The following is a 23,049-nucleotide window of genomic DNA, read 5'->3' on the forward strand; positions in this document are numbered from 1 at the left end:
CATGAAGCCCTGGGTTCGATTCCCCAGCACCACATATATAGAAAATGGCCAGAAGTGGCGCTGTGGCTCAAGTGGCAGAGTGCTAGCCTTGAGCAAAAAGAAGCCAGGGACAGTGCTCAGGCCCTGAGTCCAAGGCCCAGGACTGGCCAAAAAAAAAAGAATTATACTACAAAAAATAGCATGGTACTGACACCTAGGCAGACATACAGATAAATGGAAGAGATAAAACAAATAAGCCCAAGCATGTACTGCATTTGATTCTTGAGAAAGTGCCCAAAACATTAGAACAAGAGATATCCTATTGGACAGATTGTATGGAAAACTGGCTATCTTCTGTAGAAGACTGGAAATGTATCCTGATCTCTTACCTGGCATAAAAATTAACTCAAAATAGATCAAAGACCTTAATGTAGAACTTGAAACTACTAGAGGAAAATGGGAAACACCGAAAGATGTTGTCCTGGGTAATGACTTTCTGAATAGGAATTAGGAAGTAAAATCAAGAATTGCTAAGTGCAGTTGTATCAAATCAAACAGCTTTGCACAGTGAAAGAAACGTGTGGATGAGAAAGAATGAGATAGAAATCTACCCAGTGGCCATCTAACTGGGGATAAACATCTACAGTATATAAGCAAGTCAAAAATTTAAACACCAAAATAACAATCCAATCCATAAATGGGCAGGGATGAACAGATATTTTTCAAATGAGGAAATGCATGAAGAAATGTTCCACACGCTGGGTTGAGGTGGAACCTCAGAAAAACATCCAGAAAACCATAGTGCTGGCAAGGATGGAGGAGGGGGGAGAGCATGCCAACTGCCGGTAGGGTAGACTCGTCCATCCACCATGGAAATGACCATGCAGACTGTTGAAAAAATTGGAAATAGAACTCCTGTACGGGAATTCCAGGCAGCCTTTGCTCCATGAGACCTCACGAGCATCACAGGAACGCTTCGAGCATCTCATCTTCAAGTGGGAACACGGAGGTCTCTGTTGGCTCCAGAACTATGGGTGCTGACCTCCTCTGTTTCGATCAGGGTCTTCAGTACATGTTCCTGTTCCTGATGCTGGTGAGCTTGCTGCTGCTGAGAGTTCCACCATGTGTTCTTGTTTTAGAAATATACCATAAGCATGGGTTTTGTCAGAGGATTTGAGCAACAGTGTGGGTCCCAGGCCAGCGTGAAGAGGCTCCGAGCACATCCCGCCTATTGCAGCTTCAGTAACAAGTGGAACTTGCCCGTTTATTTTCAGATACGGTCAGTCATTCATTCCTCACCCTACGCTTCACAGTAGAACAGAAAGCTAGTTAGGAATGTCTCCCCAGTCCGCAGTCACTTCTCTACTTCTCTGGATGGTGTTTGGGAGGCAGCAGTGGCAGTGGAAATGGACAAGAAGTGTTGAGGGTACCAGACTGGTATCCAGAAATGTTGCAGGATGTGTGTAAGGGGCGGGGCCAGGGGACTGGCTGTCATCCAGGAGTACCACAGGATGTGTGTAAGGGGCGGGGCCAGGGGACTGGCTGTCATCCAGGAGTACCACAGGATGTGTGTAAGGGGCGGGGCCAGGGGACTGGCTGTCATCCAGGAGTACCACAGGATGTGTGTAAGGGGCGGGGCCAGGGGACTGGCTGTCATCCAGGAGTACCACAGGATGTGTGTAAGGGGCGGGGCCAGGGGACTGGCTGTCATCCAGGAGTACTATGGATGTGTGTAAGGGGCGGGGCCAGGGGACTGGCTGTCATCCAGGAGTACCACAGGATGTGTGTAAGGGGCGGGGCCAGGGGACTGGCTGTCATCCAGGAGTACTATGGATGTGTATCAGGGCAGAAGAGCCAGCAGGGCTGGAGGTCACTGAACAATGAGTTCCTTGACTGCCTCCATGATTTTTTTTTTTTTTTTTTGCCAGTCCTGGGCCTTGGACTCAGGGCCTGAGCACCTTCCCTGGCTTCTTCCCGCTCAAGGCTAGCACTCTGCCACTTGAGCCACAGTGCTGCTTCTGGCCGTTTTCTGTATATGTGGTGCTGGGGAATCGAACCTCGTGTATCCGAGGCAGGCACTCTTGCCACTAGGCTATATCCCCAGCCCCGCCTCCATGATTTTTGTTAAGCTGCAAGTCCAGATCTGGAGCAAGGCTTTCCCCATTTCTTAGTTAGGGGTATGTCCTTACCTCTGATAATGTTAGCAGGTATGGGCTAGAGGAATACAAGAGGGGCTTACAGGATGACCTCTCGAGCTTACATGACTGTGTTTAATTTTAGAAACAGTTATTAAGACTAGCTGCAAAAATTATATATATATAATTGGCTTGACCAATATAGCTTAGTAAGTGCCAAACTTTTTTTTTAAAGTTGGGAGAATAGGGCTGGGAATATGGCCTAGTGGTAAAGTACTTGCCTCGTATACATGAAGCCCTGGGTTTGATTCCTCAGCACCACAGATATAGAAAAAGCCAGAAGGGGCGCTGTAGCTCAAGTGGCAAAGTGCTAGCCTTGAGCAAAAAGAAGCCAGGGACAGTGCTCAGGCCCTGAGTCCATGCCCCAGGACTGGCAACAAAAACAAAACAAACAAAAAGTTGGGAGAATAGATGTCCAAAAGTGATTGAGAAGAATATGTGTCAACAGACAAGTGAACTGTCCTGTCACTTGGGAAGAAGGGGGTGGGCACGGGCAGGGTTGACAGAGCCATCAGCACTGATCTGTGTCCTTGTTTTGTGCAGGTTCAGAGAAGTGGCAGGATCCTTAGAGGCAGCATTTGCGGATGGGCTGGCAGATGCTCCAGGTAACCTCTAATGGGTTAGCTGGGTTCCCCAGCAGCTAACCCTGGTTCTGAAAGTGTGCTCGCCTTTCCCACCCCACTGGAAGTTGAGGACACTTGGGTTAACTGGTTTTGCTAGACCATGCTGGGGATCACATTCAGGGCTCCTCACATGCTGGGTAGCTGTTCTGTCTCTGAGCAGCTCCCTGGCCAGCTGCTTTTTTGGTGAATGTTTCGTTTTTCGGGGTTTTTTTTGCCAGTCCTGGGGCTTGGATTCAAGGCCTGAGCACTGTCCCTGGCTTCTTTTTGCTCAAGGCTAGCACTCTACCACTTGAGCCACAGCACCACTTCTGGCTTTTTCTATATATGTGGTGCTGAGGAATTGAACCCAGGGCTTCATGCACACGAGGTAAGCACTCTTGCCACTAGGCCATGTTCTCAGCCTTGGTGAGTGTTTTGATTCATTGAGCTTCATGGTTAATAAGGATGATAAAAGGGTCCTTTCTGAAATAGAAAGCAGAGCTTCCTGTACTGCCATGTGGAATCCGAGGCTGTGCTGTGCTGTCAGCTCAGGCTGCTGCAGTCCACCTTCCTCCTCAGCTGGGGCATTGTATTTAGGCCTCCTTTCCTGTGCTCCTGACCCTTGGATACTGGGCCAAGAGCATTGTAGGAGTGTGCGCATACAGGAGCTGCCTGCATGCCCTGACAGCCTTGCCGATGTTTCCCTCTGTTATGCTCATTACTGGTGATTGCTGAGAGAGGTGGTGTGGCTGTTCTACAGCTTTGCTGTCTGTGGTTCTCACCTTCAGTGTCTACGCTGTCTGAAACAGCTGAGTCCCCACTCATTAAGAACCTCCATTTGACCTGAGCAACGGTGGCTCATGCCTGTAATCCCAGCTCCTTGGGAGGTTGAGATCTGAGGATTGTGGTTCAAAGCCAGCCCACACAGTGATGTCTATGACTCTTAACTAAAATAAACTACCAAAAAAGCTGGAAGTGGAGCTGTGGCTCAAGTGACAAAGTGCTATCCTTGAAAAAAACAAGCTCAGGGACCCCACGCCCTGAGTCCAAACCCCAGGACGAGCATTTTTTTTTTTTTTAAAAGAGTCTCCATTTAGCTTCAGAGTTAGCTGCATCTGTCTTTGCTAAATCAGTCAAGTGTAGTTGGCCTCTTTGTAAGCAGTAACTGTGTCCTGAGGTAAGGAGGCGAGGGATAGACAAATGAAACCAGACTAATTCACAATGGAAATTTAAACTCTTGCCACTGTTGATTTGGTGTAAAAATATATTTAAAATATTTTGGATGCTCTGTGTGCGTTCATGCCTACCTCCACTTCAGGGGTGGTTAAGTCACAGACGGTACACTAAAGACTGGGAAGCCTGGCTGTCGCAGCCGCTCTACTGGCCGCAGCATTCTTCAGAACGTTTCTCTTTGCTTACTACACCAAAAGTAGCATTTCACCTTCTGCTGGCAGAACCCCTAAGTCCACGGTCTTTCTGCAGCTGGGAGTCCGTATTGCCTTTTGGCCTCCCACAGAACATGGAGCAGCCTGAGGAAGTGCTGGTCGGACAAGATGTTTCTGCCCTTGCTGGCACATCGCCTGTGGAGGCTCACCTTGCAGATCTTGGCACGATTCTCTGTGTTCATCAAGGAGGTAAGGGCTGGTTGTGAGGCTCATCACTAACCACTGTAGGAGGAATTAAGATGCGTTTGCCTAAATGCCCTGTGGACAGGAGGGGCTGCCCCCAAGACAGCTTGCTCAGAGTCTCAGCTTTCTGTCAGCTTTAGAGTGGATGTCTGCTTGGTGTTTTTTGTTTTTTTTTAAAGCTCCACCTCTACAAGTCTGTATTCTCTGCCAAAATCAGAGTTCTGGAAGGGCACTCCTGTGAAGTTGTGCTCTCATGGTCACATCTGCCTGAGACAAACTCACTGTTCTTCCATCAGTACCTTTCTGCCACGATGTCTACACGAATAGCTTTTTGTGCAAAGCTGTAAGTCTTGTGTAAACGCACTTAATCACTGAAATCTTTTTTCAGCTTTCTCTCAGGCCCATCTCTAATGAAATTGCCAAGGAAGTCAAAAAGCCTTCAGTAATTGGCAGCAAAGATCCTTCCACTGCCCAAGGAACTGGCGAGGACCAGGGAGGTGGTCCTTCAGAAGCGAGGCCCCTGGGGTCCATCTCCAGCATGCAGCTGGTGTATGTGGCTGCAGACCTTCACAGGCTTCAGGAGCAGGTACGCTGGCACCGGAGGAGTCCTGGTGCGCAGGGCACGCTTTCACCAGAGGAGGCAGCATTTCACCTCAGGGGCCTTAGGGTTGTGGGAGAACCTGTGCCTTCCCTGTTGGCCGATTCCAGCTCTTCTGTGAGTGCTTGCTCAGCACCCTCAGTACTTTCTGTGCTCCTGACACTGTTTCCCCCTCAGTGATGAGAGAGCTCTGGAGCTCAGTCCTTTTGGTACTTCCCATGCTTCCTGACACTGCTTCCCCACTCATGATGAGAGCCCTGGAGCTCAGTCCTTCTATACTTGCTCTTTTCCAGTCAGCTCATCTCCGGTCTGTGTGACCTGTGAGGGGCTGGGTTTTGATTATTTTTAACTCTTTGGCCTGAATTTTTCCTGACCTACTTGAAGCTTCTCCTCTGTGAGGCCCCATGGAGTTTTGCTCCCAACATTAAGAGAACTTCTGCGTTCAAGTCTTCTAGCAAGTGATCTACCTCAACAGATGAATAGTTTATGGGCTTGAACAAATGCAGATTTGAGAATCTGGTCTTTACTATGAGCTATTTGGGTACCATGGAGAGCCATAAAAACAGAAGATATTTCTGCTTATCCCTGTGTCTATGAGGAGGGGCTGGGGATATGGCCCAGTGGCAAGAGTGCTTGCCTTGTATGAGGAGCAACGGAGCCATGTGGCTCTAAGTTGTCAGCTCCATCCTGCAGAGCATCAAGCCTCGACCCACTGCCTCATGAACATCACTAGAAGTCCTGATTCCACTTTTACAACTCACCAATCATATTCTGAGCTTATGGGTGGGAGCAGAACTATCTCTTCCTCTTATTTATAAAAATAAGTCAATAAATAGAGTGTGCCTGTTGTTTCAGCTTCCAGAACTCTTGGAAATAATCAAGCCAAAACTTGAAATGATTGGATTTGATAATTTTTCTTCTATCTCAGGTAAAGATGAATCTTTAGATTCAACAAATCTTTGAATAAGAAATAATTTAAAACAATATTTCAAGACCATAGGATATATTTAAATTAACATTTTCTTCTTTAGTTTTAAATCTTTGGTTATTTCTATATTCTACTACTCTGGGGTTTGTTTGGTTTTGTTTTTTTGTGGGTCGTAGGGCTTGAACTCTGGGCCTAGGTGCTTTCCCTGAGCTCTCTTCAAGCTCAAGGCTAGTGTTCTGCCACTTGAGTCACAGCACCACTTCCAGTTTTCAGGTGGTTAATTGGAGATAAGCGTTTCATGGACTTTCCTGCCCGGGCTGGCTTTGAACCACAATCCCCTCAGATCTCAGCCTCCTCAGTAGTTAGGATTACAGGCATGAGCCACCAGCACCCCGCTTACTCTGGTTTTAGCTTCCCAAAATAGGATGTTTAATTTTTAAAAATTGATTTATCATAGCATACTTGAAGTACCATATGAGCATTTGAAATAAAGCTTGCATCGAGGTCTTGACAGTGATTAAATTGAGTCTTCCACCCCCAGCGGCCCTGGAGGACTCCCAGAGTGCCTTGTCGGCCTGCATGCCCGCCGTGAGCAGCAAGATCGTGCAGGACTTGAGTGAGTCGTGCTTCAGCTGCCTGAAAAGTGCCCAGGAGGTCCCTCGGCTTTACCGGAGGACCAATAAGGTCAGCATTGCTCACTGGGAAGGGCTTGGGGGGTGAGGAGGTGCGCGAGGACAGTCCATGGGGGTGCGGTTCACAGGAGACTGTGCAAGCCAGGCTCCGGCCAGTGGCCAGGGACTGGGGCATTGCTGTCAGTGGACAGAGAAAACGTTAGCTTCCTCTCCGTTCATTCAGCCTTGGCGCACCATACGTTTTTCTGAATAAGTATCCGAAAGCATCTTTTCTGAGAAAGTGACTTATTTTTGTATCCCACTATGTTTTATTTTTAGACAAGATCTCTTACTATGTAGCTCTGGAGCTCAGGCTGGCCTGGAGCTCCCGGTCCTCCTTCCGTGGTTTCCCAAATGTAGGGATCACAGGTGTGGGCCATCATGCCCACTAACAGAAGGCATTTTAACAGTGTTTCCAAATCCTGTTTTGCAATTTTTCATGTCTTCATATTGTATACTCAAAAAAAAAGGTTATCTTCTTCCCTTCATATGGTTGTTGGAAGTACTTGGTTTTCCCTGTCTTTTTATTGGGCAAGATTTACGTTAAAAACTGTGTTCAGAGAGATGGAGCAGAGTTCTTTGGGAAAATGCTTGCCTAGCATGTGTCAGCCATGGATTCAGTCCCCAGTACTGACTGGGAGTGGCAGGGACAAGTGATGTTCATGGAATAGTGACTTGGCACTCATTTTCATTTCATTCCTGCTAGATCTCACATAATTCTCCCACTAGTATTTTTTCCCCCACTTCGAGTTAAGATTCAAGATTTAGTTTAAGATATTATAGTTGGTTCACGGGGCTGGGAATATGGCCTAGTGGTAAAGTGCTTGCCTCATATAGTTGGTTCACTACCAGAAATTGAAAATGGCTTACCAGCAACCTTTTCCTTATCTCTGAGGTCTGAGCCCAAACTTCTGTCTGCATTGCTCTTAGGTCTGATACTTAGTGGGTGCATTCGGTGAGTCCTTGTTGCTGAACTGACAGTAGCTATAATCTTCACTCTTTGTCCCTTTCATGTTACGGGCTGGATGGACAGTTTGATTACCACGTCTAGCAAAAGTCTTTTTGCATTTGTTCTTTGTGGTCACCTTGGAAGTACCTACTAGGAACTGGGAGGTGGACAGGGGAAGGAGAGGAAGGAAGAGAAAAACCATTGTGTGCCAGCTACCTGATTGTGCTTCTCCCCCTTCTCTTTTTTGGCTTTCAGAATAGAGGATATATTGAGAGTTTGTGTTGTGGCTCTGACTGTGTTGGATACTTGTACATCCATTTCTGAGAAGTAGTGCTATATCTTTATTTCCAAATGAAGAAACTGAAGCTGAGAGGTTGGGTCACTCACCCCATCCTTGCCTCTCAAGTGCTGATTTATGACCAGCTGCATTGACCGTGCCTGGCAGAAGCCTGTTGAAAATGCATGGCTCATTGCTCAGCTGCCCCCCTCCCCCCACAGAACCAGAACCTCGAGTGAGGCCGGGTGACTGGTGCCGAGGGCATGGTGGGACTCAGCACCCTAGGGAGCTGAGCCGGACACCACTGCAGAGCACCTGAGATCAGGCTGTCGTGCGCCCTGTCCCTCCTGTGGACCTGAGTGGCTGGCTGGGAGGAAGGAGCTGTCTGTGTCTCAGGGCTAGAATGTCGGCAGTACCCTTTTGAGCTTGACATTTGGCAACTCATTTCTTTGTGCATCTTCAATCCCTGCCACTGTCATTCTAGGAGGTTCCGGCTGCAGCCTCCTCTTACGTGGACAGCGCACTAAGACCTCTCCACCAGCTTCAGAGCGCACACAAGGATCGGCTCCGTCCCGCAGTGATGGAGCAGTGGTTGCGGCAGGCTCTCTGCGAGAGCACTCACAAGTAAGCAGCTCACAGGCACCTGTCTGCACAGGGCCCCGAGGTGTGCAGGATGGTTGGTGCATGTGCACAGTAGTGAGACACACCACCACACTGTGGTGTGATCCTGCTCATCTGACGATAGAGGGGCTTCTCTGGGGACCCTCTCTTGGAGAAGGGGAAACACACACTTGACCTCTGAGCCCTCAAGTCTCTTCAGGTCTGCTTAATCTGCTTTTCCCCAAATGTTGGCATTGAGTTACAGCAAAAGGTTTAACTCGGGGCTGGGTGGAGCGGTGGTGGAGGAGGCCTGGCATTAGTGAGGCCCTGTGACCACCCTGACCCCACGGAAAGAAAAGACGATTCTGTCTTGTTATTTGTGACTACTCTACAGTCACATCACTCTCTTTACTTTGCACTAGTTTAGAACATGAAAATAACGTATTATTCTCTGGGCAAATGTGTGCTGCAAATGCCAGATGACCAGCTTACAGACAAAATAACTCATTTGTAACTTGAAAATCGATCATTACTGGAAGGCAGTGAGTTCTACTTAAGTTGGAGATGATTTTGTGGTTTTAAAGAGGCCAGGAGTGGACATGCTTCTACATGGGCTCCTTGTAGAGCTCAGTTAAGGCTTTAAAAATTAGAGCACCTGTACCTGAATTTGTTGTGGGTTGTCCTGCTGGGAGCTTACCTTGCAGCCTTAAGAAGCATTAAGTCTTTACCATGTTGACTTTCACTCAAGTTGCTTTTCTGTCTTAAAAGTCACTTTCTGGTTCACAAAGGCGGTTGCCGTTTGGTGTTACAGATGTGTAACTGTTTTGTGCCAAGGTATTTTGAGACCGTGTCAGATGTACTGAACTCTGTGAAGAAGATGGAGGAGAGCCTGAAGAGGCTGAAGCAAGCGCGAAGATCTGCAGCCACCAACCCTGCAGGCCCCAGTGGTGGCATGAGCGATGACGACAAGATCCGGCTACAGCTGGCTTTGGACGTGGAGTACCTAGGACAGCAGGTACTGGATGTGGGGGCCTGGGGCAGCAGGCACTGGACGTGGGGGCCTGGGGCAGCAGGCACTGGACGTGGGGGCCTGGGGCAGCAGGCACTGGACGTGGAGTACCTAGGACAGCAGGTACTGGATGTGGGGGCCTGGGGCAGCAGGCACTGGACGTGGAGTACCTAGGACAGCAGGTACTGGATGTGGGGGCCTGGGGCAGCAGGCACTGGACGTGGGGGGCCTGGGGCAGCAGGCACTGGACGTGGGGGCCTGGGGCAGCAGGCACTGGACGTGGAGTACCTAGGACAGCAGGTACTGGACGTGGAATACCTAGAACAGCAGGCACTGGACGTGGGGGCCTGGGGCAGCAGGCACTGGACGTGGGGGGCCTGGGGCAGCAGGCACTGGATGTGTGGGGAAACTGGAAGAGCAGGTACTGGCAAAGGCCTGAAGCCTCAGAGCCACAAGATGGCTCCTTTGAGCTACAAGATGTTCTGGCCAGAGGTTGGGCAGCCGTGGGGCCCCAATCACCCCCCTAGGATCAGGAATTAGAGAATCGGAGGAAGGAAGTGTCATGAATGCTGAGAATGCCTTTTAGTGTCCAGCAGCTTGGTCCTTATGTCGGTGGCATCCTGAATCTGCTGATAGCAGAGGCAATAGCAGGCCTTTGTCCTGGTTTGGCTTAGGGAGCCGGAAGCCCCACCTGTGTGCAGGAGGGTGGTGTGAGCGTGGCAGACTTGAGAGTTACAGCATGTGGCTGTATTCCATGTGCAGTTTCACCCGTGCAGAATTGTGTGGGTGATGTGACGGAGTTCTTCCTGTCCTGAAACTTCCCATGGAGGGAAACTGCCAGTTTTCCAGCAGAGAAAAACAATGACGTGGTAAAATCTCTCAGACCCTCACAGTCCTGACTTTTACCTGTCAGGGCCATCGGTGGAATTCTCGGTTCTCTCTGCTCTGAGGGAATTTAGACATATAACCTGCAGACGTCGTTGCTATGCTTCTTTATTTCGTAATGAGTTTGCTTTGCGGCCAGGCCGACCTTGGGCTTGAGCAGCAGCGTGTGTGCTGTATGTAAACAGGAGGGGCACCAAGTCCGTGGCAGGTGTGGGCCGCCAGAGCCGCCCACCCCACTGTGTCGGACTGCTTGTGGCCATCAGGTTCTACTGAAGATTGCTGAACTGAGAAATGAGAGCTCGGGCCAGTGCTGACAAAATAGCTCACTTAAATTTCTTTTAATGTGAATTTTCTAGCATTTTAAGTCCACAAAGGGGATCTTGTCAAGAGTTATACTGACTTCTTAGGGTGCATAAAGTTTGACAATAAATAGTTCTAGTCCTTAAGAGAACTCCTTTTCTGACTTAGTAGAGGGCAGGAAAAGTATTTCTGTTTGTAGTAAGGGTCTTCAGTATTGCAGTCACGTGCATTCCCATGGCTTTTGCAGATACAGAAGATGGGCCTGCAAACAGGCGACATCGACAGCTTCCCAGAGCTCGCGGAGCTCGTCCTAGCTGCCAAGGACCCGGCAGCTGCAGACCAGCCTTAGCACCCCAGAGCGTCCGGGAAGAGAGCGGCTCCGTCCTCCGCACCGTCCAGCTGGGGCCCGCGGCCTTCCCTGAGCACGTGGATCTTCTTTCACCTAGAAAGAACCAGAAGCCTTTTTCCATTGTGTGGAAGGTAGTTTTTAAGACATTTGAAACTTTTTACCATAGTTTACAAATTATTTTATTTTTATTGTAAATCTTAGCGTGGAAGAGCTGATTTCTATTGTAGGATTAAATAAATGCAATCCAAGTGCAAGAAAGAGCTGATGGCTAAGAGGTGCCCACGGGATGTGGGAACACAGCCACGGTGTGAAGAGCAGTGTCACCCCTGTGTCCAGCAGGTGCGCAGTGCCCGTCCCACGGCCCCGTCTCACTGTCAGGGCAGCACTTCAGATCCCATGTGTCACTGGGAGTCGGGGCCCAGCAGGGCAGTTGCATTTCCTAAGTAAAAGAGATGAATGCCACAGCGTGTACGCCTTCTGTTTGTGAGTTCGGTGCAGGTGTGTCCTTGTCGCCAGTGCCCCACCGTGATGGAGCAGAGCAGGAGTTCTGTCCTGAGCAGTGACCAAGGAGCCTTCCAGAGAGCCCGGAAGTGGAGCCACTGGGGGCCTCGGGGCGTGGCTGTTTGGTTCCCTCACTCTCACCTCTCCCTCCAGCTTCTCTGCTTCCTCACTGGCTTCAGAGCAGCAGGGGAGGGGTGCCATTCTCAGCCTCCCAACCCCAGCATGGTCCATTCCACAGAAGGAACAGAAGAGGTCACGAGTCACTAGTAAATAGAATATCAACCCAATCTGCCACCTGCTAGTCTTGCCAGCTCCCAGCCCCAGCTCAGCATCAGCACAGACAAGGCAGCGGTCCAGGATGGGCACCCTGCTGCTCACCTCTTGTAGGGCCCTTTTACCCTCGCGCGTATTCCCTCCCGTCCCGTGGGTGGAAAAGCTGGGGTATGGCTTACGTGAGAGCCTCAGATGTGTGTAGTCGCGATGACGCCCACCCCGCCCTGACCTCTTACGCTCAATACACAGGCACATCGGGGAAAGCTTCTCGGATTTCTGGTGATTTAATCAGGGGAGGGTTTTATAGGACAGTAATGGCGGCAGGAAGGGGAGGGATCTGGGGTGGCTAGCGAGACGCTAGCGACAGGCTGACCTGAGCTGTCCATCCAAGGGCGGCGTCATAGGACCTCCTCCACGGGCTAACGTCACATCCCACAGGACTGCGCCCTGGGTTCCGCCCGGCACCATTTTGGCACACACGTGCTCCGAGACGGCAGGTGGCCCCTGCCAGGACCATCTCTTAGCGCTGCAGGCAGTGCCCCACAACCTCTGACCCCTCCAGCCCCCGGCCTGGCCCGGACTCTTCAGGGCCACCTTCCGAGCCTGTCCCTCATTGGAACCCACTATGCTGCTGCCTGCCTCCTGGCCTACAAACAAGATTCTTAGGCAAAAAGCTACAAGTTCCACAACAGCTCTCTTAATTTATTTCTCTGTCTCTTGACTAGAGAGATGAAGTATTTTTCTACTGAAATCTATACTTTTCAACTTCAGTACACAGACTCCAGAAGGTTCTCGGACGGACACATCACTTCCTTGGGGTAATAAATACAGTGCTGCTCGGAAGGGGGCCAGGCAGTCATCAGGGATCAAGCTCGTCCTCCTGCCCTGAGTCTGTAGTGTCCCCGTGGAGTACCTGGGCCAGTTCCCGGGGGGATACCTTAACAAGTGGCTGCAGACCGACTGGAGGAACCCAGCAGCGGTGGTTCTCAGGCCTCTGGGGACCGCATGGGACGTGGGTCCCTCTATCTGACAGCTCTGGGGGCAATGTGGAACACAGGGTCCCCTCCACCTGAAAGCTCTGGGGGCAGCGTGGAGCACGGGGTCCCCTCCATCTGAGCTCCAGAGGTCTTCTGCCTCCAGCTCATGAGCTGCTACTGGGCTGGCAGTGGCTCTGCTGAGGGCATGTGGTCCCTTCGGCACATTTGCTAGCTGGGGGTGTGTGCTGGGGCTGGAAGGGGCCCCTCAGAATCCCTGCCGCAGAGGTCGCAGTAATCTAGCCACAGTGGAGCCACATGTGCTGCCGTGCCCTTCATTCCAGCATGTAGAAGCTGAGGCAAAGGGAGCTCCAGGCCATCCTGGACCTCACAGCAAGACTGAGGAAGGAACTGCGCTTCTAGTTCTTGAAGTAAACTAGTGGGTCCTGACTGCCCGTGGCCCTCGCCCCTTTCAGAACTGAGCCTGTTTAATAGGGTGTGTCCCTGATGTCTGCATGTTCTCACAGGCCCAGGCCTTTCTGTACAGAGAGGGGACCGGGAGGTCCCGGGAGACCAGACTGCCTGGCTCCAGAACCTCTTGAGTGGAGAGTCTGGTACCCTCTGGGCCTGGTGCTTCAGTTATCCCAAGAGACTTGGCACCTGCCAAGCCAGCCAGGGCACTGCGGAGGGCTTCAGGGCCCCTTGCACATGGCACTAGGGCCTCGGCCACTTCCAGTCCATGGCACACTTGGTAGGCAGCAGGGCCCGTGGGTCACAGCAGCCGGGATCACAACGCAGAGCCTGGCTGCGTTGCCGTGAGTCAGTCAGGAGCAGCGTCCCTGCCGACGAGTCCACTGGAGGGCTCCTTGGCCCGCTGGGGGAGGCCTGGGTCTGGCGAGCCTGCTATGGTGAGCACGTGGTAGGGAGAGAGAAGCCTGCTGGGACCCCAGAGCCCCCTCGGCCCTGCTGTGTTGGGGACGGCTGCGCCTTTAAGAGGGAACAGCTGGCTTTAGCCCGTCCCCCCTCCTTCCGCCTTCAACCGGAAGAGAAGCCCCCGCCCCTGGGGGCGAGCACGTGTGTAATGGCGGGGACCCCAGAAACCCAGTCTTGGGGGGCTGTGGTCTCCGCCCATAGAGGAAGTTCCGTGACATCACCTGAGGGACAGTCTTTTTAGCCAGTCGTTAAGATCCAGTAGCCCCTCTCCTGTGCCCGCCTTTGGGGGCATAAATTGTTGGCTCCTCCCCAGAGGCTTTCTCCGGGACACCCACGCGTCCGTGTCTTCCTTGAGATGGGAAGGGGACAGGGGTCTCGCGACCACACGCGAACTAAGGCTAACTGGGGTCCCCGCTCCCGCGATTAATCCCTACTGGCCAGGGGATGTGAGAGAGCGAGAAAGGACCACACACGGAAGAGGCAGACAAGCCCAGGACCGCCCCCCCCCCGACGTGGATGGGGGGTAGAGTGAAGCCCGGCACTGCTGGACAGCCAGCAGAGCCTCTAGCACTTACACCGGCCCACGAAAGGGGGTGGCGGCAGCACCTAGATCTGCTCCTCAAGTGTCGTGACCGCTGTGCGGGGCGGCCTGTGAGGATGTGGGCACCCCAGGATGGAGGGGGTTCTGTGGAGTAGGAACAGCCTGTGAGGGTGGTGTGGTCAGCAAGGAGCCGTGGTGCTCAGCTGGAGGTAGCCTGAGGACACTGCAGATGGCGGGGCGGGGGGGTCCAGGAGGGAGACTAGGGCAGGTGCTCAGTCCCCGGGGTGGCCTGTGAGGACACCTGCACAACGATGACACCAGGTGGTACCCTGCTCTAGTTTATCCACATTGGACAGGACTTTCAGGCCGTGCTTCCCCTTGAGGGGCCCGCTTCATAAAACAGTGCTCTGCTCCATTTTAAGCACATGCTGGGACGGAAGGATGCTGCATGTTGTTCGTGCCAGTGAATGACCAGCACCTGTCCAGCACATGGCCAGCTGTGCCCACTGCTGGAAGCTTCCAGAGAGGCAGCCCACCCGTGCCGCCCCGGTGACCGGCACGGCTGGGTTTCCACTGAGAACCTCAGGAGCGCTTCATACCATCCGGCAGCGCAGCCGTGCATGTCTGTTCTGTTGCTTAGACATTTTTGGCTTCCTTTTGCAAGACATTTGTTAAGAGCATAAAGGATAGCCAGCCACAGTATTACGGCCGAGCGTAAATGTAGACCCTGGTGCTTTTGTAATACCTTTTTCAAAGTGAGAGGCATCGTGAGACAGAAACAGGAGGGAGATGTGGGGACCACACAAAGGTCACAGTCTCACACTCCGACTAAATATACAAAGCCGAGGCAACGGAAGGAACAATGTGAGTTTTAATTCTGAAGCCTAATTTCTGTCCTTGGTTAAAAAGGGATTGCCTTTTGGTGTCACAAACAAGTTGGTCTGTTCGCACTTCCCAGAACAGCAGTCTTGTGCTGAGTGCCAGCTCCTGGCTCCCACCCCGCTCTAAACAAACCGGCAGCCTGGGAGGCGGCGTCCTGCGGCTCGCCCTCCCAGCACGCTGTCACCAAGGAGAGGTGGCCGCTTTCCAGCCAGGGCCGGCCGGGAGGAGGCAGGGGGCCGGCTGGCGGTAACCGTGGCTGGCTCTGCCCACCGCTGCACTCGGTGGCCTTGGTCTCCACGGCCCAGCACAAGACCTCAAGGCCCCCCCTCCTCCAGGCCTCAGGCCACACTCGGGGGGCTGTCCACACGGCCCAGGAAGTGCAGGGCACCAGAATCCCGCTCGTGGACGGCGAACAGGAACGGGCTGTTGAGGGTCACGACCTCCAGGGCCTCCGGTACATCTGACGGCTGGGCAGACTCGGGGGGCTGCTCTCCCTCATCCCCTCTGAGCTCAAAGAGAACGCTGTTCAGGACCTGCAAAATGGGACACTGGTCTCTCCTCTGCTAGAGCGGGAGGAAAGGGGAAGAAGCCCGTGCACGCACACCTGTGCTGTCCCCAGGAAGGGACACTGACCACCAGTGCCGGGGACCGTGGCAGCTCCCACCCAGAGTGCCCCACACCCATCCCCTCCCTCCTGCTGTCCTCCCAGAGCTGAAGAACTAACAGCGGACTCCTCCTCCCTAGCACCGGCCGTGTCTGAATCGGGGTCGGGTGTCTTCATGCTCTGACCCTGTGCTAGGACAGGGTCTGGCACTGAGTAGCCCACTGGCAGCAGAGCTGTCAGGAGAAGGACTCCTCTGTCTCTAGTTCCAGCCCTGCTAGAGTGTCAGGGGAAGACCCAAGGCCAGGCGAGGCCGAGTGGTACCAGACCCAAAGCCTGAAGCACCGAGGGGCAGAGCAGAGCTGCTGGAAGCTGCTGTCCCTCGCTCTCCCCTGCCAGCCCCGGACAGCCCAGGACGCACCGGCTCGTACATCCCTGTTTGCTCCTCCCTGCCCTGCCAGTCCCTTCTTGGACACAGCCAGCGTGCGTACTGACCTCTCCCACTCTGACATCGGTGTCGCTGATCCTGTCCAAGGCCGCCTGGGGGCCCAGCAGGGTGGGCAGCTTGGCCTGAGCCAGCAGGGCCTGCAGGTCGTAGGCGCCTTGCAGCTCCAGCTGGGGTAGTGTCAGGCGGATGGTCCTGGGGAGATGGAACAGTTGGGGGGATGTCCCAGCACATGGCAAGGACCCCGCAAGCAGGCCTGTCATCTCCTGTCCCCGAGAGGGGGGCTAAGGCCTCACTCAGCCAGGGCATCTGCCCTGCAGCAAATACAATGAAACCCTCCCAAGGGTTGGCATTTTAGAGGACATGAAGACCCAAAGGTGCAGAGCTTGGTGATTATGCCAGCAGTCTGACTTTGTCCCCAACTAGGAAGCTGGGAGGCTGGGGGACTAGGGGGCCAGGGGACTAGAGGGCTGGAGGACTCATGGGCTTGAGGCTGGGGGACTAGCGGACTAGAGGGCTGGAGGACTGAGGGGCTGGAGGCTGGGGGGCTAGCGGACTAGAGGGCTGGAGGACTGAAGGGCTGGAGGCTGGGGGGGTTGGCCAGGGGAGGGCTGGAGGACTGAGGGGCTGGGAGGCTGGAGGACTAGGAGACTAGAGGGCTGGAGGACTGAGGGGCTGGAGGCTGGAGGACTAGACTAGAGGGCTGGAGGACTGAGGGTCTGGGAGGCTGGGGTGGCCAGGGGACTAGAGGGCTGGAGGACTGAGGGGCTGGGAGGCTGGGGGGACTAGGAGACTAGAGGGCTGGAGGACTGAAGGCCTGGCAGGCTGGCTGCCGTGGAGGCTAGAAGCAGTATTGTCCGGAACAACACAGTGTGTGGTGCCTGCTGCTGCTGGGCCCTCTGGATGAGACGCCGTGCCGGGGAGGTGGCGCGGGACCTGCACCGGGCCGTCACCCCAGGCCACCACCTCACCCAGAGCCGCTTCCTCGGGGTTGTGGATGGTCCCCGGCACTGCCAGCCCAAGAGAGCCTGAGCCATGTCCACAGCCACCCCGGTCATGCTAGCTGGGGGGTGCGCCGCGTGGCCACAGGCAGACACAGCGTGTCTGTGTGCACACACAGTGTCCCTGGGCCTTGGGGAAGAACAAGAAGGAGGTGTGGGATGGCAGGCGGGCCTGAGAACTCTGAGGAGCTGCTTTCCGTCCAGGGACCTGGATGGAGGCAGCCTCTGTTCTGCAAGAGAAGGCTCTGGAGATGGGAGGTGCTGACTGCCCCTGACCTGCCCACCCGTAAAAGCGCTTAGGAGTGGGCCGGTGCCCCCTGGTGGTGCCGGGCTCTGCCCCCAGTATCACAAGGAAAAAAGAGCGAAGATGGCAACTCTACGGTCCTGTCTATTTTAAACACACACACCCTTTCAAAAGCCAGCATCAATGGGAGGGCGTGGCTGTGGCCCTCTGTGCCTGCCGGGAGGACGCTCTCCAGGCCTGACAGTCTGGACCACCGCTCAGAGCCAGGTCAGTGTGGAGGGAGGAAATTGCTTTGGTGCTGTCACAGCCAGGAGCAAGCCCTGGCGGCCGCTGCCCTGGCCCCTGACATGGGTCAGCTTCAGATAAAAAGCCCCAGGACTCAAAGGAGCCCCATCGCCCCCCACCCCCCGACCAGACCAAGACGCCCTGAGGGGTGGGGGGTGGCATCAGAGGGTGCTCTTGGAGGGGGTCTGTGGGTTTTGTTTCCTACACACTCCGTGGGTGGATCTCTGCCTGTGGAAAGCATGCCCTGCCTGCAGCTGCCCCGGCAGGACGCGGCCCCCCGGGAAGGCCGCGTGTCCGTGGGGCCGCCCGGTCCCTGGCCAGCCTGGTGCCATCGGCCCTCTCGACCCTGGGCGGTTCCGTGCGGTCCCCCCCTCCGGGAGCATCTGCGGTGCCTACCTGGGAGACAAGTTCTTCATCCAGGTGAAGAGGTCGTGGTGGAAGGCGAGGGCCTGCACCCGGTCCAGGTCGGACGCCCAGCGAGGCTGGATCAGCAGCAGGGAGGCGCTCTCGCCCACGGGCACGCGTGTCAGGGAGACGTTGTTCTGGGGGTCACTCCAGTGCTGGAAGGTGCCGGTGCCCGAGAGCATGCGGACAGACACCCGTGTGCTGTTGTCCACCTGGAAATCCTGGGGCTCGGGCAGCAGGGAGAAGCCCTTCATCCTTCCTGAGAGCAGCGGAGAGCCGCCGTCGGTGCCCGGCAGGCGGCGGCCGGGGAGGGGCCCGTGCGGAGGGCCCCTTCCCCCCTCCACCACCCCAGACACATGCCGGAGCCCCCGGGGCTCACGGGCTTTCCTCCCGAACACCGGCCAGGGCCTGAGGTGTGAGGCCCGGCTAGCCTCAGGGCACGGGGCTGAGGAGCACCGTAGACTGAGGCCCACCCGTGGTCACGGTAGGCCTTGATGGTAAGCACCTTCCCTAGCGTTTATTCCTCCTTTCAATAAGCTATTGGAGCCAAGGTGCTTTGACTCCCGCACTGTCAGCTGTTAGACCCCTTCCTGGTGCCCAGCTGCCACCAGCGGCGTGCTCTCAGCCAAGCAGCCCCTCGGTGGCGCCTGCAGGAAGTTGCTGGGACCAGAAGGGGGCAGCTCGCAGCACCATGCCCACGGCCCTCCTGACATCGGCCCACGGCCCTGTGGGGTTAAGCAAACCTCTAGCGATGTTACAGGACTTACTGGGGCCACCTGAGTTCAGGGGACATCGAGTACTGGGCAAAGGGCCCCTGGGACCATTGCCTCTGGCCTTGGCCTGTGACATAACACTCGGGGGACCGGGGTCATTTAAAAGGACGCCATGGCTAAGGAGACCGGAAGCTCCCCTCTGCCCCAGTCTGCTGCCCTCACACGTGGGCAGGAAGGAGCTAGGTCTCCCAGGTTGGGAACTGAGGCAGAAGAGGTAAGGCCGCACCAGCCACTCACACCACTGCCACTCCTCGGCTTGGTCTTCCGGCCCTTTGCTTCTCTAGCCTTTCCCCCTTCTCCTGCCCTCCCCTCCCCACCCCAGTGCCCTTCCTCCCCTGCACCCCCCTCTGCGGCACACTTTCCCCCTGCGGGGCTGCCCTGGGTGTCATTGACCTCGGTGCTGCTCTGGTGTCCATGGCCTGGATGGTCTTTTGTTTGTTGTTTTTTTTTTTGCCAGTCCTGGAGTTTGAACTCTGGGCCTAGGCACTGTCCCTGAGCTTTTGCTCAAGGCTAGCACTCTACCACTTGAGCCATAGTGCCATTCCTGGCTTTTTCTGTGTATGTGGTATGGAGGAATCGAACCCAAGGCTTCATGCGTGCGAGGCAAGCATTCTACCGCTAAGCCACATTCCCAGCCGCCTGGCTGGTCTTTAACAAGCAACCGGGGCAGGCCTGCACCTCCTCCCTGTCTCGGTCTTGCACGGATTCAGTGGTGACTGAGCAGCTTCTGTGGTAGGGATGTTCTTCCTCTCCACTTGAAGTCACTCGAGCAAGCACGCTGGCTGCTCTGTGTGGGCCTGGCCCTCCACCTCTGGCGACAGGAATCGGCCCTGGCGTCCAGCTAAAGCGCGGGGATGTGGGCTGGGTCCCGGCCGCCCCACCGGGGCACTCCCCTCTCAGGCAGGGCGTGACTCCCCTGAGCGAGAACCCGTCTCCACGAGTCAGAGGATCCAGTGGAGGCGGTACCCAGGCTGCACACGGTAGGGCAGCAGGTGGGCAGGGGAACCTTCCTCCAAGACGGGAGACTCCAGGTCCTTGCCCATGGCTCCCCCGGCCCACCCCCAGGCACAGCCTGCTGGGCTCAGCAAGCACAGACAGACTCCTCCGTGGGCCCCTTGAAGGCCCTGGAGACTGAGATGCCTCCCTCTGCATAAGCTGGGGCCAGGACTGACCAGGGGCCGCTACTCAACTCACCTTGGAAGTGGACATAGGTGTTGAAAAGCATGGTGCTGTCTCCGCTGACCCCTGCCAGCCCGTTCATCTTCCACCCCGTCACCGCTTGCATGAACCGATTGATCTTCTCGGCAGCCAGCTCTGGGCTGGACAAGTCCAGAGAGCGTGAGAGCACAACGGGGGCAAAAGGAGCCAGACCCTTCACGAACGGCTGCTTCAGCCGCAGGCCCGGGGCCGTGAACAGGCCCACCACGGTGGACAGCAGCAGGTGCGGCTGGCCGCTGGCCTCTCCCTGAGCCACCAGCAGCCCCTGAAGGGCCTGTAGGGCAGAAAGGACCTTGTGCCCGTCCAGCCGGGAAGTGCAGTCCTGGTCCTGGCCAGGGACTCCCAGGAACGCCTGCAGCTGGCTGGCCGTGGGGTCCACGGAGCCCGAGTAGAAAGAGGCCAGGGTGCCGAAGACAGCCGTCGGGGACAGCACGGCCCCGCCGGGGGTGCCTCCCGCCTCGCTCAGCATCTTGTACATGCGGAACCCCATGAAGTTGGCCATCATCCCCACCTCCGCGGCCTGCAGCTTCTGCTCGGCCTCCAGCTTCCCGGCGGCCAGCGCCAGCTGGTCACGCAGGCCCTCCTCGTCCACGGGGGAGGCCTTGGCCTGGATGGGGGTGGGCGCGAAGGTGGGTTCTGTGGCCGTCTCGGCGTTGGACTTCTCCAGCTGCTCACAGCTGCTCTTGCTGTAGAAGAGGAAGTGGAAGGGATGCACGTAAATCCGGTCCCCGGCCACCAGGCTGACCCAGGTGAGGAGACACAGGACGGTGGCCTTCAGGCCTAGGGTGGCGGGTGCCATCTCCAATCAGGTGCTCGCTTGCTGGTGCCCTGGAACGACATTTTGTGAAGAGTGAGGGGCAGTTATTCAGTGAGCCTATGTGACCTCCGGCCTGACCTCCTGCTCTCTCAACGTCCCCGAAGCCCCGGAGCAGCCCTGTCTCTTCTTGCTCGCTTTCCTTTCCTCTCTTACTCTCTCTCGCTCTTTTTCTCTCTCCCCCCGCCCCCCCCCCCGTCTCCTGTCGCCTCCATCTTGTGTGGGCTGGCAGTTTGCTCTCCCCCAAGTAAACTCATTTCTCTGGACCACGAGGTGGGTCTCCTTTCCAGTGAGCCCTACAGGCACCACCCGGCTCGTTACTCTCGAGCCTTCCTGTCCCCCTCGCTTGTCCTCCAGCCTCTGGGGGCGCCACAGCACTTCCTCAAGGTCACCCCGACCCCTACATTTCCCTGCCTCATCTGCACACACCGGGCCCACCATCTTGTCTTGTGCTGGATGGACAAACCCAAAGCTCCACGTGCCAAAAGCTTGATCCCCGGACTGGGAGTGGGCCTTAGCGGTAGAGCGCTTGCCTAGCAGGCAGGAAGCCCTGGGTTCCGTTCCTCAGCACCACATACACAGAGGAAGCCGGAAGTGGCGCTGTGGCTCAAGTGGCAGAGCACGAGCCTTGAGCAAAAGAAGCCCAGGGACAGTGCCCAGGCCCTGAGTTCAAGCCCCGGGACTGGCAAAATAAATAAGTAAAAGCTGGGTCCCCGGTGAGGCCGCAGGGGGCTTCTGTGGACCTGTGGGGGAGGGGATCCCCGAGTGCAGGTCGTTGAAGGGATTGTGGGACCCTGCTCTCTTGCTCTGTTTTCCTGGCCACAAACTGAGCAGTGCGTCTGCCCCCCTCATTGCCATCTCGCCCCGGCCCGGAGCATCGCCCGTGGCCCCCAGATCTGAGCATGACCTGGGCCCCCCAGGTCCAGAAGCCAAACCTTCTCTTTCTTTACCGGTTAATTATCTCAGGACAGTGACGCAACGCGGAGACCGCCCGGTCCTGCGCACGGTCAGAGCACCAGGGGCACACAGTGCGCGCCGCTGAAGTGCAGGGTGAGCTCTCGTCCACCCTGGTCACTTGCTGCCAGGGGACCTTGACCTCTGACCTGCCACAACCTCTCCCTGCTACCCACGCGTCCGGCCCGGTCCACTGTCCTCAGGAAAGGCCACGCGGTAAGGAAACTGAGCCGACGAGCTGAGTGCCCCCGCCCCGACCTTCCCGTGCAGAGCAGCCCGCGGTGTCTCCCGCTGCTCCCAGCCCAGCGCAGGGACCCCTCGGGCCACGGCGGGACCTGGACCGGCCTCGGGCCCCCACCGTCGGGGTGGGCCGTGCGGGTGGGGCGGCCTTCTGCTCGGTGGCCCCACCGATGGACACCCCCAGGAGCTTGCCCGCCACTGCCGGGGGACGGTGCCGCTCCCCGCGGAGTGTGCCCTCCCGATCGCCCGCCGCCCACCCCTGCCCCGTCCGCGCCCACAGGCCCGCCCCCCAGCCCCTCTCTGCCCCCTCCACGGGGCGTCGGCTCGCAGGCGGGAGCTCAGCCGTCCTGCTCCTCGGTGCAGCGCTGCCCCGTCTCCCCGGCCCTGGCTGCCCGAGCTGCGCTGCCCCGTCTCCCCCGCCCTGGCTGCCCGAGGTCCCGGGGCCCGGCCTGGCCGGGAGGACCGGTCCTCCCGCCGCTCCCTGCGCCAGCCTCCCGCCGAGGGCCGCCGGGCCTCCGTCTTGCAGGGCTCTGCCCGCCGGGCCTCTCCCCGCCCGCAGCAGGGCGGCGGTGGGAAGGAGAGGGAACGGGCTCTGCGTACCTTCCGCGCTGCTCCCGACGGCCGCTCTCCCTGGCAGGCTGCAAGGCCCTATTTATACTGCGGGAGAAGGGATGGAGCCATTCCCAGGACACTCTGTACACAGGCCGGGGGGGGACTCGGGGGTCACAGCCAGCCAAATTGGCCAGGACAGACGGAGACCAAGTGACCTTCACACTGGGCCCTTCCAGGAAGCCTTGGGGATGGACTGTCTGTCCACGGTGGAGATGCGCCGGTGCCGTCCAGTTACTCATTACCCAGGGCTCCTGAGCGGAGCCGGGCGCTGTGGGAAGCGGGCCAGGCTGTCAGACCAGGGCCAGTGCAAGGCTGGGGGGGGTGAGAAAGTCAAGGAGCAGCTTTGGGGGGGAGGCTGCTATGGTACAGAGGAAGAGGCGGGG

The 23,049-nt window shown here is 56.2% G+C and overlaps 2 protein-coding genes across 4 annotated transcripts in view; one reads left to right on the forward strand and one right to left on the reverse strand.

Annotated features, from left to right (window-relative positions):
* The window catches only part of Cog2 (component of oligomeric golgi complex 2), a 29,944-nt gene extending 18,510 nt beyond the window's left edge, over positions 1 to 11,434 (forward strand). The window contains exons 10-18 of the mRNA XM_048367573.1: positions 1,119 to 1,258; positions 2,718 to 2,779; positions 4,259 to 4,410; positions 4,793 to 4,990; positions 5,858 to 5,930; positions 6,472 to 6,614; positions 8,312 to 8,451; positions 9,262 to 9,442; positions 10,869 to 11,434. Of these exons, the coding sequence (XP_048223530.1) occupies positions 1,119 to 1,258; positions 2,718 to 2,779; positions 4,259 to 4,410; positions 4,793 to 4,990; positions 5,858 to 5,930; positions 6,472 to 6,614; positions 8,312 to 8,451; positions 9,262 to 9,442; positions 10,869 to 10,970 (1,191 nt within the window). The 3' untranslated portion in view covers positions 10,971 to 11,434. The remainder of the gene's footprint in view (positions 1 to 1,118; positions 1,259 to 2,717; positions 2,780 to 4,258; positions 4,411 to 4,792; positions 4,991 to 5,857; positions 5,931 to 6,471; positions 6,615 to 8,311; positions 8,452 to 9,261; positions 9,443 to 10,868) is intronic.
* Positions 11,435 to 15,038: 3,604 nt separating this feature from the next.
* On the reverse strand, positions 15,039 to 22,805 carry Agt (angiotensinogen). 3 transcript variants are annotated; one of them, XM_048367753.1, is made up of 5 exons: positions 22,655 to 22,805; positions 20,023 to 20,874; positions 18,047 to 18,314; positions 16,171 to 16,315; positions 15,039 to 15,607 (listed from the first exon to the last, which is right to left on the reverse strand). In XM_048367753.1, the coding sequence occupies exons 2-5, from the start codon at positions 20,843 to 20,845 to the stop codon at positions 15,413 to 15,415; spliced, it is 1,431 nt and encodes a 476-aa protein (XP_048223710.1). In that variant the 5' UTR covers positions 20,846 to 20,874; positions 22,655 to 22,805; the 3' UTR covers positions 15,039 to 15,412. The 3 variants fall into 3 exon arrangements, with proteins under 3 accessions (XP_048223710.1, XP_048223711.1, XP_048223712.1); XM_048367754.1 differs by lacking the exon at positions 22,655 to 22,805 and adding an exon at positions 22,573 to 22,639 and having other exon boundaries at positions 20,023 to 20,877; XM_048367755.1 differs by lacking the exon at positions 22,655 to 22,805 and adding an exon at positions 21,280 to 21,300.
* Positions 22,806 to 23,049: the final 244 nt, after the last annotated feature.

This window comes from Perognathus longimembris, chromosome 18, assembly GCF_023159225.1.
Source record: "Perognathus longimembris pacificus isolate PPM17 chromosome 18, ASM2315922v1, whole genome shotgun sequence".
Classification (NCBI taxonomy): Eukaryota; Metazoa; Chordata; class Mammalia; order Rodentia; family Heteromyidae; genus Perognathus; species Perognathus longimembris.

Excerpts from the sequence above, each read along its gene's own strand:
- Agt (XM_048367753.1), bottom strand. The coding sequence starts at position 20,845 with ATGGCACCCGCCACCCTAGGCCTGAAGGCCACCGTCCTGTGTCTCCTC. Across the intron at positions 18,315-20,022 it reads CACCTATGTCCACTTCCAAG|GAAGGATGAAGGGCTTCTCC; the intron begins GTGAGTTGAGTA and ends CGCTGCTCTCAG. Across the intron at positions 16,316-18,046 it reads ATGAAGAACTTGTCTCCCAG|GACCATCCGCCTGACACTAC; the intron begins GTAGGCACCGCA and ends CCATCTCCCCAG.